General features: G+C 44.5%; 1 protein-coding gene across 1 annotated transcript in view; it reads right to left on the bottom strand.

Moving 5' to 3' along the window:
• Nucleotides 1–2,297: 2,297 nt before the first annotated feature.
• Nucleotides 2,298–18,778, bottom strand: part of LOC130294380 (sulfotransferase 2B1-like) — a 65,758-nt gene continuing 49,277 nt past the window's right edge. Inside the window, exons 7-8 of the mRNA XM_056544087.1 lie at nucleotides 5,156–5,336; nucleotides 2,298–2,539 (exon numbers count right to left, since the gene is read on the bottom strand). Of these exons, the coding sequence (XP_056400062.1) occupies nucleotides 2,436–2,539; nucleotides 5,156–5,336 (285 nt within the window). The 3' untranslated portion in view covers nucleotides 2,298–2,435. The remainder of the gene's footprint in view (nucleotides 2,540–5,155; nucleotides 5,337–18,778) is intronic.

Raw genomic sequence — 18,778 nt, 5'->3', positions numbered from 1 at the left:
TTTTCTCTCCATCTTCATTTCTTCATCTTTTAATGTCTGCAGATTTACCTCCTCATATTCCTTTTCCATACATTTTTGTTTCAGGGCTTCTGCTTCTTCCTGATAGTCCTCCACTTGCTATTATCCTGTTCTATAAGTAGAAAGGGGTATTCAAGGAATTTTTTTTTATTTGACTATGCTACAGGGGCTGTAAAGTTAGTATAGTTCATAATATAGTGTCTGTACATGTGTGTGACGGTTTTCTCACAATTCTTCTGTGATCTTCACCCCACTATTTATTTTTAACAGCATACAAAATGACTTTTGTCTCAGATTTTTCCCAGATTGCAATGCGGTCAGCTGAGGAGCCTGTCTGCTTCAATAGGTGGAGTGATCGCTTGGTGGGAGAGAGATCAATCTGCAACTAATGCAACAGCTGTAGGCACCCTGATTGAAAACCACAGGTCTTTTGAATGGATGCAGCTCATTTATGTTTCAATGGGTGGGGTGGCTGATGTGTGGGAGGGAGGAAAATGGAATTATAGGATTTATAGTCAAAAAAGAAAACTCAAACAGGAAATACCAGTTCACAAAAAGCTAGCCATAGTGTTATGGTAATCTCACAACATAGCCATTTAGCCCCAAGATAAGCGCAGATCCTTCCTAAGCATGTCCATTACTGTCTGCCAGGTACGTAATAAAATCACCTTATGGTGGTTAACCCCTTTAAGGATATATATATCTGATGAAGTAGCGACAGCATATTGCACCTTTTCGGGAGAGAAAGGAAAAAGGAAAAAGTGTGCCCAGCCAATAACTACAGATTACTAGTAAATACAGGACATATAGAACATCATTGTAATAAGCATTGTATGTATATTTTGGTGAGGCTGTTCTAGTGCCAGTATTTATATTCCACAAGGCTAACCATATATAAGAACTTATAGGTAACAATAAGCAGCAGAACATCGCAATCTTTAGTGCTGGGAGAAAATCTTACTTCTCTTTGCTTAAACCATTAATGCTGGAAGAAAATCCTACCCTCCGTTATTCAAACCGCCGTATGGTAATAATAGGCACTTACCTCAGGATTTAGCTGATGCATAATACTTGTTTCTATATGTCTTAAACTGCGGTGTCTCTGCATATCTATTTCTATCTATCTATTTATGAAGGACTTTATCTCTGCTTCTGCACATCCTCACAGGCATCATCCCGACTAGGGACAGCAGCAGAAACATTATTTTCATTACCCGATAGGTAAGTAACGATACTTCATGTTATAGACATATATGCTATAAATTTTTGAGTAATAATAGCCTTAAACACATCCACCTTCTTTACTTTAATAGTCATCCCAATCTGGATTATTGTCAACTAATTGGGCTTATGATTGCCCTTTTAATACAATTGCAAATTTTATTTAATAAATTATTTATTTTTATTACAAAGACCCATACAGCGCTGCTATTTCTATACAATAGTTTATTTATGGTCAACAGAGATCCATAAAGATACCTGGCAGCAGTTTTTTGGGCAATTTACATGTACAGGAAGCGCTGGTATAATTATATATATATACTGGATTTTTCGCCTTATAAGACGCACTTTTTCTTCCCCAAAACTGGGGGGGGGAGTTGGTGCGTCTTATACGGCGAATACACACCTATCGCGGTGGTCACTGCGGCCATCAACCGCCGGGACCCGCGGCTAATACAGGACATCACTGATCGCGGTGATGCCCTGTATTAACCCTTCAGACGCGGCGATCGAAGCTGACTGCCGCGTCTGAAGCAAAAGTGACACTAACCCGGATGCACCGGGAGGGACCTTACCTGCCTCCTCGGTGTCTGCTCTGTGCCATGATTTCCCTGCATGGCCGGCGCTCTCCTTCATCGTCATCACGCACGCCGTCCCGTCATCCAATAGGAGCGGCGTGCGTAGCGACGTGATGGCGGCGACGGAGAGCGAGGATACCGAGCAGCAGAGACGTTCCGGAGCGACGGGGACGCGGCGACAGCGATGGAGGGCGACATCCAGGGCAGCGGTGACGAGCGGTTACGGGTCCGGAGCGGTGGGGACACGTTTGTATTGCCTCCTATACCAGTGGTCTTCAACCTGCGGACCTCCAGATGTTGCAAAACTACAACTCCTGGCATGCCAGGACAGCCAACGGTTGTCCGGGCATGCTGGGAGTTGTAGTTTTGCAACATTTGGAGGTCTGCTGGTTGAAGATCACTGTGACCTATACTTTACACTATATTCTAGATTTTCCTCATTTAAAACTGGGTGCGTCTTATATGCCGGAGCGTCCTATAGGGCGTAAAATACGGTATATATATATTTGTTTTAGAAATAAATAATGTTTTATTTGTACCATTAGATGTACTGATTTTAAAGGCTAATAATAAATTACTCAACTATTGTTAATTTATATGTAATCGTACAATTGGAAGTCAAAATTGCTCCATGAAAAGATCTTTCATCTTCTCTGCATAAACTTCATCAAAATACTCATTCTGGGCTACAGTAAAATGGTTCTTCCAATCTCCAGTAACGCCTGCAAGAAAAGTGAAAACACGTTAAATCTAGCACAGCACTTTACTTATCTTTTTAACAATTTACATTTCTATTAACCCTTTCAGGACCAAGCTTTTTTTTTTTTTTTTTAGGTTTTGTTTTTTCCTCCTCGCCTTCTAACTCTTTTATTTTCCCACCTACAGACCCATATGAGGGCTTTTTTTTTCCGTCACCAATTGTACTTTGTAATGACATCACTTATTTTACCTACCAATCTACAGTGAAACAAACAAAAAAATATTTGTAAGGCAAAATGAGAAAAAAAAAAAACACTTTACAAATTTGGGGGCTTCCGTTTCTACACAGTGTACTTTCGGTAAAAATGGAAGGTTATAATGGAGGCCATGATGCTGGGGTGCAGGGGAGTAGCTAAAAGCCAATTGGCCCTGGTGCAAATGTTCAGTTTGAATCCTCCTTCTCCGTGGGCAACTTATTTTAACGGCTGCCAGCTGTGGCCTGTCTGAATCCTGGAGGTCTAGGAAACTGCAAGTTGGAGAAAATTATTACTATCCTAATATTAAGCCAGAGGGTAAATCATGTGACTCCCTCCTCTTCTCTCTTCTTCTCTCTTTTTTCTCTTTTCTTCTCTTCTCTCTCAAAATAGCTTTACTTGATACCAGATACCCAATGCTGGAGACATCAGGTACAGCATCAGGTAAAGGTATTTAAGCATAGAGGACAAGGAACAGCCTGCTATTGCCCATTCTCAGTTGTGCTCAAGCGGTAGCATTGGATGATAAAGTCGCATTTGTAATGCTTGCTCGGATTACTCGATGCTCTCAGTCTCTAGCATCGGATAGACCTATTTAGAGCACATCGGGAACAGTAGCAGAGAGAGCAGCACTGCTTCTGCCTGTACATTGCTCAGAGTATGGGCAAATCAAGGGTGCTTTAGGACTGTAGTTTAACAATAGATTTCACACAGAATAGGCTAAAAACACAAGTTGCACAAACACCTAAAAAGCCTAGATTTTGGAGTAAAAAGAAAGGACGCCTGTTCTAGGTGAAAGTGTGTGCTCATTAAACCTTATATATAGGGGTTTAAAGGATAAAGGAACCCCCAGACTTATTAAACTTAAGAGCAAGTTCCAGGCAAACAATCCCAATTGTATATGCCAAGACAAAGTATATGCAACTCAGCTCACTCACCATACCAGTGGTTTGTAGATAGGGCTAGCTCATATTCAAAGGCGCTGGAGCTCGGATGTAGCAGCCGCCTGCCTGTGTACTAGTAGACAAAGAGAGGTGGATCCGGCTTGACAGCAGATAGTCACTGTTAAAATCCAACTTTAATCATTAAAATGCTTGGCGTGCTTGCTTTTAACTTTACTTTCCCTATTTTAATGGATTTATGATTAAAGTTAGATTTTAACAGTGACTATCTTCTGTGAAGCCGGATCCACCCCTCCCTTAATCCCAAATGTATGCATTTCATGTGACTGAAACAGATTGGAATGTAAGAAACGGGGATGACCATCAAAAACAATCATTAAAAAGTGAAACTATGTATATTTTAAGGTCAGGTGCTATTGGGACCATTAGGTCTTAATGCCTGTTGACTATTTCTACTTCAAGGTGTGTCTACTATACATAATGCTATAGGTGTGTGAGTCTGATAATAATTTACCTTATTATAAACATATATCTGGCTTAAGCAGAGTGTTCATGTGTATGTGGGAATAAGAGAAAAGGTATATAGCTGGTTTAAGTGTTAGAAGCAATAATATAAAACTAACAAATTCTTCTTAAGTTGCTCTTAACACAATCCTGTAAAGTAATGTTAATAACTATTCCAGGGGTATTCCGGGATTTTTTTTTTTTTCATTTGACTATGCTACAGGGGCTGTAAAGTTAGTGTAGTTCATAATATAGTGTCTGTACCTGTGTTTGATTGTGGTTTCACAATTCTTATGTGATTTTTGCCCCAATGTTTATTGTTATCAGCATGTAAAATGAGTGTAGTCTCAGGTTTTCCCACGTTGCAGTATGGCCCGAGACATTACATCACCAGTCAAGTGATGAAAGGAGCCTTTCTGCTTCAATGGGTGGAGTAACTGCTGGGTGGGAAGGAGATTCTGCAAGGAACTGTAGTTTTGCAACAGCTGGAGGCACCCTGGTTAGAAAACACTGGTCTTTTGTTTTCAGCACACCATGGAAGGGAGCTCAGCTAAGCTTCAATGGGTGGGGTGGCTGATGTGTGGAAGGTAGAAAAGTGACCTCATGCTTACAAACAAGGTATCATGAGACTTGAAAAAGCCATTTCACAAAAAGATAGCAGCAATGTTATAATGGACTCAGAACACAGCCATGTAGCCCCAATACAAGCATGGATCCTTCCTTAGCATGTCCATAACTGTCTGGCAGTAATGCCAGTGACTATAATGACCAAACCCTAGTGCACAAGACTTCCTCTACAGGTATGCCAAATGTTTTGCAGTCAACTTTTTTGCAGCATCACAGGTCAACTTCATAAGACCCATTAAAGTAATTGCTATTGTTAGAATATACAATGGATTTAATACTTCAATATGGTTTTTTAGGCACAAGAAAATGTCATCTGTTTTCTAACTGAATGAACAAAACATACAATTTTTACCTTTGCGCAGAAAAGAACCTTTAGTTTGATCCATAAAGTCCTGAGGAATCAAAGTGTAATTGGACATTTTGTTTTCTTTCATGGCATTGAAGGATGAATGTTTTACAACTAAATCAATCTGTGAGTCATCTAAGTTCTTCTCGAGAAAGTCGCAGATCTTTATAACACTATTTCGAAGATCCTGAAGAAAACAGAGTTTAACATTTTATTAATACAGAAAAGAACTCTTTACTAAAATAGTCTCACACACATACTTCCTCCATTGTGGTAATAAGGTTTGTTACTTGGTGTACTTTTACTCACTTTGACCTTGCGTTTTATATGTTTTATGCACTTTGCCACCTTATTTGTTATCTATGCATTGTAACCACTATGGCCTCTACTTACTACTGTTATTAGCATTTTCTACTTATTCCATCTACCGTAAATACTCAAGTATAAGCCGAGTTTTTCAGCACGATTTTTCATGCTGAAAACGCCCCCCTCGCTTATACTCGGGTGAACTCTCCGCCTGTCAATCCCTTCTCAGTGGTCTTCAACCTGCGGACCTCCAGAGGCTGTCCGGGCATGCTGGGAGTTGTAGTTTTGAAACCTCTGGAGGTCCACAGGTTGAAGACCACTGTGGCCTTCGTCATCATCCAGACCCCCCCCCCTTTAGTTTTCTACTCACCTCCCCTTGGTGGGAAGGGTTAGTCATTCTGGGCTGTCCATTTTCACCGGGGGACCCTTTTCTCCACTCTCCGGGCCTGCCCCGGACTAGTGACGTTGCCTTAACGACAAAGCACAGGGATGTTCATTCGCAGCCTGCGCATGAACATCCCTGTGTGGCGGCGTCAAGGCAACGTCACTAGTCCGGGGCAGGCCCGGAGCACGAGGAAGAGGGTCCCCTCGGTGAAAATGGACAGCCCGGAATGACTAACCCTCCCCACCGGATGCTCCCTGCAGCATATATGGCCCAGATAAGCTCACCCTTCCTTCCCACCGAGGGGAGGTGAGTAGAAAACTAAAAGGGGGGGTCTGGATGATGACGTAGGCCGCAGTGGTCTTCAACCTGCGGACCTCCAGAGGTTTCAAAACTACAACTCCCAGCATGCCCGGACAGCCGATGGCTGTCCGGGCATGCTGGGAGTTGTAGTTTTGCAACTTCTGTAGGTCCGCAGGTTGAAGACCACTGATGAAGGGATAGACAGGCGGTGATGATGAAGGGGGGATGATGACGGGGGTCTGGATGATGACGGGGGTCTGGATGATGACATGGGAGGATGATGTATTTCCCACTCTAGGCTTATAGTCGAGTCAATAACTTTTCCTGGGTTTTTGGGGTGAAATTAGGGGCCTCGGCTTATATTCGGGTCGGCTTATACTCGAGTATATACGGCAACTCTAAGTATTTTTTACTGTTTTTAAACGCATGTTCTTTTGTGCATATGTGGGAAATTTGTCTTACCTGAAATTTCCATTTCCTGTAGTCCGTAGGCAGCACACATATGGGGATACATTCTCCTGTAGACCCGGTCATTAGAAGAGTATACTACTAGCAATTAAAAATTGATTAATTTGCCCCCCCCCCCGGGCGCAGGGCCGGCCCTACATAAGTCCCCAAAAACCGACAGGACAGCGTAAATTTTTTGTAGCAATATCATTTATTGGGAGGGATCCTTGTGCCGCCTACGGACTACAGGAAATGGAAATTACAGGTAAGACAAATTTCCCACTTACTGGACGTCCTACGGCGGCACACATATGGGGAATCCATAGCAATATGAAAATAAAGGGAGGGAAACATTTTTAACTGTTCCCTGCGGCATGTTTAAGCCTCATACCAAAGGCTGACTCCTCTGGCACTGCTACATCCAGCCTGTAATGCTTGATGAAGGTATCAGGGGATGCCCATGTTGCTGCTTTGCAGATCATATCCAGAGGAACATTACTCCTTTCTGCCCATGAGGCGGCCGTGGTGCGCGTAGAATGAGCTCTCACAGATAATGGAGACTGGATTCCCTCTGATTCATAGCATATTTTGATTGTATCTCTGATCCAGCGGGATAAGGACACCTTACTTGCTTTCTTCCCTCCATTGGGACCTTGAAACTGGAGGAATAAGTTCTCTGAAGATCTGAACTGGGAAGATCTATCGATGTATTCTAGTACTGCCCTTTTGACATCCAAAAGATGTAGGTTACTGTCCGGTTCTTCTGGGATTACCGGAAGTATAATTTCTTGGTTAATGTTGGAAGATGAGGCCACCTTGGGAAGAAAACCTGGCATGGTACGGAAGGTCACTGAGTCTGGTAGTATTATGGATATGGATCTTTACAAGATAGAGCTTGAATCTCACTGATTCTTCTTGCCGATGTTATTGCAATCAGGAAGACTGTTTTGAAAGACAGATGTTTCACAGATGCGGATGATAATGGTTCAAAAGGATGAACACACAGGTTCTTTATGACTAGAGGCAGATCCCAGGCAGGCATTGGGTTATGGAAGACTGGACGTAATTTTTTTATAGCTCTAAAAAATCTAGATACTACTAGGGATCCAGAGAAGATCTCATTCAAATGCGCGTTGATAGCTGTGACATGCACCTTTAAGGTATTGGGTTTGAGGCCTTTCTCAAATCCTTCCTGCAAAAATTGGAGCAGAGAAGGACTTTCCTCTGGAGACATGAAATTCCTTGTGCACCAACCAAGATATATACTCCAAACCCTGGCATAAACCTTCATGGTAGCAGGTTTTCTTGAGGCTAACAAGGTGTTGATTACTTCTTGTGAAAATCCTTGATCCCTTAGTGTGGAGCGTTCAGATTCCAAGCCGCTAGGTGTAATCTGTCTAGGTTCTGATGGTATATACCTGCTTGGTGTAGAAGATCTTTGCGTTGAGGAAGTTTACAGAATTTTCCTCTCGAAAGACTCCACACGAGATGAAACCAGGCCCGTCGAGGCCAGAAGGGGATCACCGCGATTGCCCTCACTTTCTTGTCTCTGATTTTCCTCAGGACAAGTGGTATTAGCTGGACTGGTGGAAACACATAGATGAATATCCCGGCCCAACTGATCGAGAGACTGTCCACCGCCAGAGGTTGATCCCTCTTGTATAGGGAACAAAACTTGAGAAGTTTCGTATTTTGTTTTGTTGCCATAAAATCTACCGACGGGGCTCCCCATCTGCTCGTTATGTGGTGAAACACCTCCGTGTTGAGCTCCCATTCCCTAGATAAAACCTAGATAACGGATTCTTCTGGTTGGTGTAAGGTTTGACTTTTTGAAATTTACTAGGAACCCGTGTTGCTGTAGAAACTGAATTATTGTCTTCACATGGTTCTCCAGAAGATCTGGAGATTGGGCCCTGACTAGCCAGTCGTCCAGATATGGAGTGACACAAATGCCCTGTAACCTTAGGGCTGCCGTAAGGACCACTATCACTTTTGTGAATACTCGGGAAGCCGATGTAATTCCAAAAGGAAGGCATGAGAATTGAAGATGTATGAGATCGCCTTGATCTCTGATTGCGATTCTTAAGAACTTTCTGTGACTTTGAAGAATAGGGATATGTAGATATGCGTCCTGTAAATCTATGGACGCCATAAAGGCTCCTTTTTGAAGATTCAGGCATGCAGACTGAATCGACTCCATCTTGAAGGATTTTTTCACAGGAACTGGTTTAAATATGACAGATCTATGATAAGCCTCCAATCTCCTCCTTTTTTTGGAACTGCAAAGATCCTGGAATAATGGCCCCTTCTTCTTTCTGTAAAAGGAACTTTTTCCAGGACTTTTTTTCTCTATGAATTGATGCACCAAATGAGAAACTATCTTGTTGTTTTTGCTGACTGTGAACCTCTCTGGAGGCTTTCTTTTGAACTCCAGAGAGTATCCTCTCCTGATGACATCTGTAACCCAAACGTCCGATGATGTCTCGGACCAGATGTTCTTGAAGAGGTGTAATCTGGCTCCCACTGGTGCATCTTGAATGGCGTCATTGCCCTGTCCCCTTGGCGGGCTCCTACTTCTTCTTTTGGTTGGAAGCTTGTTGGCCACTTCTGAAGCCCCCCCTTCTGTCAGAGTGACGAAAGGAAGTCTGCTTCTTAGGGGAGCTTTTGAACTTCCTGAAAGGCCTCACTTGTTTCTTCTTCTGGTGGGGAAAAGATTCACCTTTTGTCCTCACTCAAATCTTTAAGGATTCCTTTTAGTTGAGGACCAAACAGGGAAGAAGGTTCAAAAGGAAGGGAAATGAAATGACTTTTAGAAAGGATGTCTCCTCCAGACCACTGTTTGATCCACAAAGATCTTCTTGTGGCATTGGACAGGGCCATAGCTCGAGAGGAGAACTTTAGCACATCTAGAGGTGCATCACACAAGAAATCTGCGGCTATTTTCATGCCTGATAAGTCACTTATCAAGTCTTCTCTTGATACCCCGTCTTTAATATCTTGCGTCAGTTGACTAAGCCATAGCCTCAGAGCCCTGGCCACTGGTACTGAAGCTGTGGCCACCTTAGAGGAAGCCGCTGCAGCTAGATAAGATTTTTTACACAACGAATCAGCTCTCCTTTCCATCGGGTCTGTAAGTAAAGACGATTCGTCCGATGGAAATATAGCATTTCTAGCCAATATAGCTGCTGCCAAATCTACTTTGGGAGGAGCTTCCCATTTGGCAGAGACGGCTGGATCCAACTTATAGGCGGATTTAAATTTTGCTCCTGGATCCTTCTTTTTCTCTGGTTTTACCCAATCTTTTTCCATCCAGTCCGTTATAATCGGATGGGATGGAAGAACCCCGGGTTTCCCTGGGGGAAAGTAATAAAGACAGTCCTTGCATGCTTTATGAGAAACATTCTCAGAGATTTCCAAAGCTTGTTTTACTGCGGAAATTAATTTAGGCATCTTCTCCTTCTGGAGTAGATAAATATCTTCAAGAGTTTCTGACTCTAAGACCTCCATTTCTTCACTGTCTGACTCCCTCACAGAGCTAGAGGAGGTAGAAGGATCATGAGATAGCTTAGATTTCTTGCTATTTTAATCAGTGGTTAAAGACGTTTTCAGATCATCAAAGGTAGAGGTGAGTTGACCTTTAAACCAGCCTAAGAAGGAGTCTGGTGACATTCTGCTTGATCTGGCTGGTATGCAGTTTACACATTTTAATATATATATATATATATATATATATATATATATATATATATATATATATAGTAAGACCCATCTGAGTATCCGCATACCAAGAAAAAAAACCTCCTGAGGGGATACCTGTAGGTGTCAGGGAGACTGCTGCCTCTGGAGAGTGCAGCGAGGATAACTCCCGGGCAATATTTATGTAATCTGCCATTTATTTCCGGTCCTGCGCAGCAAGAACCGGAAGAACCTACCTTGCGCATGCGCCCTGCGCATTCTGCGCCACAAGAACACGAGAACGTCGTGTTTTCGCGAGCATGTCGTCAACCGGAAATATGCGCTTCTGGCCACGTCTGAGAGCTCCGGCTTCAAGGGCTTCCGGTGATCCCCAAACCGAAATCCCGTGGCCACCGGAGAATGCGTGCACAGTTGAGGGACCCGGGAACCCCCCTGGTATACATCTGGCATATCGCATGGTGCCCTAGGGACCTGAGAAACCCCAGGTATGGAGCTCAATCTTTTTACTCTTCATTCTTCACTCTTCGACCGTAGAAGAAAAAAATTATGCTGTCCTGTCGGTTTGTGGGGACTTATGTAGGGCCGGCCCTGTGCGGGGGGGTGGGGCAAATTAATCAATTTTTGTGCTTAATTGCTAGTAGTATACTCTTCTAATGACCGGGTCTACAGGAGAATGTATCCCCATATGTGTGCCACCGTAGGACGTCCAGGAAATGGTTAATAAAATGTATATTATTTTTGATCGTTATACGCTTGCCTTCATTTTTTTTTTTGTTCATATTCCTTATGGCCTAGATCTATTACGTTAGAGACTAATGGTTAGAACTTCCCATACATTGTATTGACATATTGAGGCAATAAATGTATACAGGACCCTAATGTACTTCCAAATGCTTTGGAGGGAACCTGACATCATTAAAACTTTATCTAATCTATTGGCATCATGCTATAGACCAGGCAGAGCTGAACAGATTAACATAGGTCTTTGTGGGAAAAATTCAGTATAACTTGTACCTTATTAATTGAAATCTTTTCTCCACTTAATGGCAGGATCACCCACTGAACTTCTTAAGCATGAAAAAAATCTGAGATTTTATTTAATAAATGACAAGTTATACTTAATCTAATGCCATGTAGCTAAATATCAATCTGTTTACGGCAATAGATTAGATAGCATTTTTACAGTGATAGGTTCCCTTTAAATATCATACAGAGGCATACTATTGGGCTATTCTCTCATGGAAGCGTTCATTGCAAACTACGAAATGGCAACATATTCACCTATTTACTTTCAACTTATTTACCTAAGAACTTTGCCCTTGACCTTCTTTATTTACATAGTAGATACAATATGGATATAGGTTGTGCTTGATGGACTCTGCCCTTTTTTAATCATTATAAACTATGGGGAACTATGAACTAGTGGGACATTTAACTGAGATAACATTAGACTGAGATTACATATAGGCTATAGGCAGATGACAATTTTCCCTTTAGAATTTTTTTTTGCTGATGCTTTGCACAAACTTGAGGCCTATCCTTGGATTTCTGCTGTGGATCATCACTTTATATACCATGTATATTGCAAATGGTTTGGTCATGGATTAGCCCCATTATACAAGGTTTATCCATCCCGAAACTATTAAAGCACAGATTCTGGTTCAGTATGTGACAATTCAAAACAGGCGACAAGACAAAAAACTACTATTCACCGTCTGTTTATTTATTTTTTTAAACCCTTAACGACGCAGGACGTATTTACGTCCTGCGCCAGCTCCCGCGACAGCTCCCGCATCACATCGCGTCAGTCCTGGCGCCCCGCGGCTAATACCACACATCGCCGATCGCGGCAATGTGCGGTATTAACCCTTTAAAAGCGGCGGTCAAAGCTGACCGCCGCTTCTAAAGCAAAAGTGAAAGTATCCCGGCTAGTCAGTCGGGCTGTTCGGGACCGCCGCAGTGAAATCGCGGCGTCCCGAACAGCTTGCAGGACACCGGGAGGGCCCTTACCATCCTCCTTGGTGTCCGATCGACGAATGACTGCTCCGTGCCTGAGATCCAGGCAGGAGCAGTCAAGCGGCGATAACACTGATCACAGGCGTGTTAATACACGCTAGTGATCAGCATAGGAGATCAGTGTGTGCAGTGTTATAGGTCCCTATGGGACCTATAACACTGCAAAAAAAAAAAAGTAAAGAAAAGTGTTAATAAAGGTCATTTAACCCCTTCCCTAATAAAAGTTTGAATCACCCCCCTTTTCCTATAAAAAAATAAAACAGTGTAAATAAAAATAAAATAAACATATGTGGTATCGCCGCGTGCGTAAATGTCCGAACTATAAAAATATATCATTAATTAAACCGCACGATCAATGGCATACGTGCAAAAAATTTCCAAAGTCCCAAAAATTTTGGTCACTTTTTATACCATTAAAAAATGAATAAAAAGTGATCAAAAAGTCCGATCAAAACAAAAATCATACCGTTAAACACTTCCCATCACGGCGCAAAAAATGAGCCCTCATACTGCCCTGTACATGGAAATTATTTTTTATAAAAAGCTATAGGGGTCAGAAGAGGACATTTTTAAACGTATCAATTTTCCTGCATGTAGTTATGATTTTTTCCAGAAGTGCGACAAAATCAAACCTATATAAGTAGGGTATCATTTTAACCGTATGGACCTACAGAATAATGATAAGTCATAATTTTTACCGAAATATCCACTGCGTAGAAACGGAAGCCCCCAAAAGTTACAAAATGGCGTTTTTTCTTAGATTTTGTCGCACAATGATTTTTTTTTCCGTCTCGCTGTGAATTTTTGGGGAAAATGACTAATGTCACTGGAAAGTAGAATTGGAGACGCAAAAAATAAGCCATAATATGGATTTTTAGGTGGAAAATTGAGAGGGTTATGATTTTTAAAAGGTAAGGAGGAAAAAACGAAAGTGCAAAAACTGAAAAACCCTGAGTCCTTAAAGGGGTACTCCGACCCTAGACATCCTATCCCCTATCCAAAGGATAGGGGATAAGATGTCAGATCGCCGCGGTACCGCGGTTGGGGACCTCGAGTTCGCTCTGCACGTAATGACGGGACGGAGCATCGTTACGTCACAGTCCCACCCCTTGTGACGTCACGGCCCGCCCCTTTCAATACAAGCCCACCACGCCCCCTGCCATAGACTTGCATTAAGGGGACAGGCCGTGATGTCACGAGGGGCGGAGCCATGACACCACGCTGCTCCGTCCCCAGTATCCCCAGCCTAATAGTTAGGCATATTACTGCCCTCATCAGTGCATACCACATAGGTACATCCAAGTATTGTACAATTTAGTAGCTGTCAAGGTGCTCCAAACCGTCAAAGTCCAAACAATAGTATCCACCGGCTGGTGTTTTACAAAAATACAGAGTTTTTTCTGCTAATAGGCATATTACTGCCCTCATCAGTGTATACCGCATACGTACATGCAAGTATTGTACCATTTAGTACCTGTTAAGCTGTCAAGGTGCTCCATACCGTCAAAGTCCAAACAATAGTATCCACCGGCTGGTGTATTACAAAAATACAGAGTTTTTTCTGCTAAAAGTTAGGCATATTACTGCCCTCATCAGTGCATACCGCATAGGTACATCCAAGTATTGTACCATCTAGTACGTGTTAATCTGTCAAGGGCCTACATACTGTTCAAGGACAGCCATAAGTAATCACCTGCTGCTGTTCTAGACAAATACTGATTAAAGAGTAGTGTAGCGTAGTGTAATACCCTCATAAACACACTAAGTATGTCAAGCAGAGAAGTGCCAGGACGTGCACAGAGGAGTGGCAGAGGCCTAAATACTTCAGGCAGAGTTGGCAGCAGACTTGGGGCGAGTGGCAGCAGGAGTCGCAGCGAGAGGCCTGAGCTCCCGTTATCAGCCAGCGGTCGTGTCTCCACCAGCAACCCATCTGCCATCGTCGATTGGTTAACACGCTCATCCACATCATCACAAGTGGCATCTGACACCCACAGTCAACGGTCGGTGGGTTCCTCAGACACAACCCTTAGTTGGCATGGCCCGGGAGCAGTCCGTGTCCTCCCATTGCCTGTGTCCTATGCTGTTCCCTCTCCTAAAGAAGTATCTTATGCTGTGGGTTCAGCTCCACTATTTACTGTGGAAGATCCAATAGAGGACAGTCAGCAGCTACTGGATAGACAAGAAGGGGAGGAGGCATGCGCTGCTTGCTCCGCTAGGCGGCCAAGTAGTGATGCGGAGAGTGACGTGGGAGACGGTGTTGCAAGTGTTCAGGGTCCTGAAGCAGACACTGTTGGGGAACTTGAGGAGGACATCAGTGACGTGCACACAACTGTTGATGATGATGAAGCCGATTCGCAATTGCAGAAGGGGCTTCATCATCATCAGAAGAGAGTGGCAGGTTGCCCTTGAGGCAGCAAGGCGGTAGCACGATTGGCAGTCAGTGTGGTGGCAGTAGTGGAAATTCAGGAGCCAAACGTGCCCGGGGGAGACCACCTGCTTCGCGGCAGCCTACCTTTCCGGGAGGTAGTGGAACAGGGGTTCCTGGAGACGGCGCCAGTAGCAGTCAATTAGTGCGGACTGCGGTTGGAAAAATCAGCTACTCGGCGGTGTGGAGGTTTTTCATAAGGCATCCGGAGGAGGTTCACGTAGCCACATGCAAGATCTGTTGGCAGAAGGTGAAGCGTGGCCAGGGTCCCAATGTCCGCACCACGGCCCTGTATCAACACATGCTTCGCCACCATAAAGCGGCCTGGGAGAACCGTGGCTCCGATGTAGTGGTCCAGCCTGCTGCATCACCCAGTGGCCATCCGCTCCCTCCTTCATCCAGCCAAGGCTCCACCACCTCAGCCGAAGGGAGCTGTGTGTCAAACCCTCCTTCTGTCGCTCCTGCTTCTCCCGCTTTTTGTCAGCAATTCCGCCAACAATCCATCGGCGAAGCCATGTCCAAGAGACAACAGTATGCGCCCACTCATCCAACGGCGCAGAAGTTGAATGTGCTCCTGTCCAAGTTGCTGGTGTTGCAGTCCCTCCCTTTTCAAGTGGTGGACTCTGCACCTTTCAGAGAATTGATGGCTTGTGCCGAGCCGAGGTGGAGAGTCCCAAGCCATTATTTCTTTGCGAAGAAGGCAGTACCAGCCCTGCATAAGTTTGTACTAGAGAAGGTGGGCCAGTCCTTGAGTCTGTCGGTGTGTTCAAAAGTGCACGGCAGCGCCGACGTGTGGAGCTGTAACTACGGGCAGGGACAATACTTGTCTTTTATGGCTCACTGGGTAAATGTGGTTCCTGCACAGCCACAACACCAACTTGGACAGGTCACACCGCTTCCTCCTCCACGCTCTCGCTCCCAGGCAGTTGGTCCTGTTACAGTGTGCGCCGCCGCCTCCTCATGCTCCACCGTGTCCTCAGCCTCCACTGCACGTCCAAATCTCGGTGGCCATTCATCGTACCATGTGTGTAGGGCACGGCGGTGTCAAGCTGTTCTTCACATGGTTTGCCTTGGCGAACGGAGTCACGCAGGGGAGGAACTGCTGAAGTTCATTTGTAAAGATATCCGAGTATGGCTTACACCACGAAATCTGGAAATGGGAACCATGTTGACAGACAACAGGAAGAACATTGTGTTCGCGCTGCGACAAGGAAGTGTGAAACATGCGCCCTGCATGGCACACGTGTTGAATCTGGTTGTCAAGCACTTCCTCAAGTCTTCAACCCATTTGCAAAACATCCTGAAAATGGCAAGGAAACTGTGCATGCACTTCAGCCACTCGTACACCGCCAAGCACACCTTCCTTGAGCTGCAGCTTCAGAATGGTATCCCACAACATAGTCTTATTTGTGACGTTGCCACACGTTGGAATTCCACCCTCCATATGTTGGACAGACTATACGAACAAAGAAAAGCCATGATGATCCAAGCAGATAGGAGTACTCCCCTGTGTAACTTCAATGTGAACCAGTGGCAGCTCATACGTGACACCTGCCGTTTGCTGAGGCCCTTTGAGGAAGCCACATTATTTGTGAGTCGCCTGGATTACGCCATGAACGACGTAATTCCATTCCTACATTTCTTACAGCAAATGATTGAAACCATGGCTGGTCATGGCAATGGAGACGTTGCGCCTACATCTCAAGGCTACATGAGCCCTGTGGGGGCTGAACTGGAGGAGGAGGATGATGAGGGGCAGAGCGGAGCACAGTTTAGGTTGGATGAGATGGCCGGTGTTTCTAGTCTTCGGACAGGAGAGGAGGAGCAGGAGCAGCCAGAGGAGCTGGAGGGTTATGAGGAAGTTGAGACAGAGGACCCAGACACACCGTGGCAGTATGCAGTGGAGATGGAGGCAGGTAGTCCCTCCGGTCACTGGCGCAAATGGCACGATGCATGCTCAGTTGCTTGCGTAGTGACCCCCGAATTGTCAAAATTCGTCAGCAGGATGACTTCTGGATCTCCACCTTATTAGACCCTCGCTACCGTCCCAAAATGGGGGCCTTTTTTACACCCACTGAGAGGGAGGACAAACTGACCTACTACAGAGACATTCTACGTAGTCAGATGGCTGATGCCTATCGGCCACATGGTCCATCCACTCGCAGGTCTGACTCGGGGGGCCCTCTGCGCTCACCATCCACTGCCATGGCTGCTGGGGAGGGGGGGGGGGAGGAGCAGTACCAGCTCAATCAGCAGCAGCCTGAGTCTACAGTCGCTGATGAGTAGCTTTCTTCACCCGCATAGTGAAGCAACTCATCAGCAGCAGGTAGACATGGAGCAGGACCTGAACCAGCAAGTGGTGGAATACCTTGACATGGCCATGCCAACAACCATTGAAAATCCGCTGGACTTCTGGGCAGCCAAACTTGATCTATGGCCACAACTAGCAGAGTTTTCCCTGGAAAAGCTGTCCTGCCCGGCCAGTAGTGTGCCATCAGAGCAGGTGTTTAGTGTTGCCGGGGCCATAGTCACCCCAAGGCGAACTCATCTGTCCACCAAAAATGTGGAGAGACTGACGTTTTTCAAGATGAATCAGGGATGGATCAGCCAGGATTTCCAGCCACCAATGCCGGATGCCTCAGAGTAGATTGACCAAGCTGCTACACCAACATTTCCCAATAATGGTTGGTTATGAAACAATCTTGGGTTATCAATTAGGGTTATGGAACCCTCTTTGGTACTGCGATTGCCTGCTCCTGGCTCCTCCTGTGTCATTTAGGAACTACTTGCCTCACTGATGCTTCTAGCCTTGGGCCTTACATTTTTGGATGTTTAGCAGTAGCTAAATATATGCTTAATGCAAATGTCAACATTGATCTTTAAATGTAAGGGGTTATGAAACCCTCTTGGGTACTGCGAATGCCTGCTCCATACTCATTCTGTGTCTTTCAGGAACTACTTGCCTCCCTGCCCTCAGGCCTTCAATTTTTGGATGTTTAGCAGTAGCTAAATACATGCTTAATGCAAATTTCAAAGGGGTTGGTTATGAAACCCTCTTGGGTACTGCGAATGACTGCTCCTGACTCATTCTGTGTCTTTCAGGAAATAATTGCCTCCCTGATGCCTCAGGCCTTGGGCCTTAAATTTTTGCAAGTTTAGCTAATACATGCTTAATGCCAATTTCAACAATGATCTTTAAATTCTTGACGCTCTGCTAGGGCCTTCTCCTACCCCGCCGGGGCCGATCCGAGGACCTCACTAAACCATCCAATCGGTAGTAGAGACATGCGGTGTGTACAAAGGGCAGGGACTTAATGAACCCGAGCTTATGACCGGCGCTTAGTTGTGATTCTTCTTTCCTGGCAAATAATTGCAATCCCTGATCCCTATCGCGAAGGGGGTTCAGCGGGTAACCCGCACCTGTCGGTGAAAGATAGACACAAGCTGGTCCGTTCAGTGTAGCGCGCGTGCAGCCCCGGACATCTGAGGGCATAACACACCTGTTATTGCTCGATCTCGCGAGTGATCGTGCAATGTAAGGGGTTATTAAAACCTCTTGGGTGCTGCTGATGCCTACTCCTGACTGCTCCTGTGTCTTTCAGGAAGTACTTGACTTCCTGATGCTTCTGGGTTTGGGCCTTTAATTTTAGGATTTTTGAAATACATACATACATGCTTAAATAAAATTTCAACATTTATGGTGCAATGTATGGGGTTATTAAACACTCTTGGGTAGTGTTTTTTTCAAATTTTCTGATAATTATCACAGTAATCAACTTGAATTTTCCACAATTGTTGCGTGTGATTTTTAAAGTAAAATAAAAAAAAAAAAGAGGGATGAACTCTGCTTTTTTATTTAATAAAAAAGTTATTTTATAGAAGAATGTCTTTTGATGGTCCACCGTCCTGCATTATAGAGTCTTCTGGACTCTTGGATATGCGCTTGTTCTTAAACAAAGGTCCAAAAACCAAAAATGGCCGGTCAGGGCTATGGAGACGTTGCGCCTACATCTTAGGGGCACCTGTGGGTGCTTGTGAGATTAGGTCCTTTGTA

Source organism: Hyla sarda, chromosome 10 (assembly GCF_029499605.1).
Source record: "Hyla sarda isolate aHylSar1 chromosome 10, aHylSar1.hap1, whole genome shotgun sequence".
NCBI classification, from domain to species: domain Eukaryota; kingdom Metazoa; phylum Chordata; class Amphibia; order Anura; family Hylidae; genus Hyla; species Hyla sarda.
Note: the sequence above shows the minus strand (reverse complement) of the source record. Positions and strands in the feature narration are given on the sequence as shown.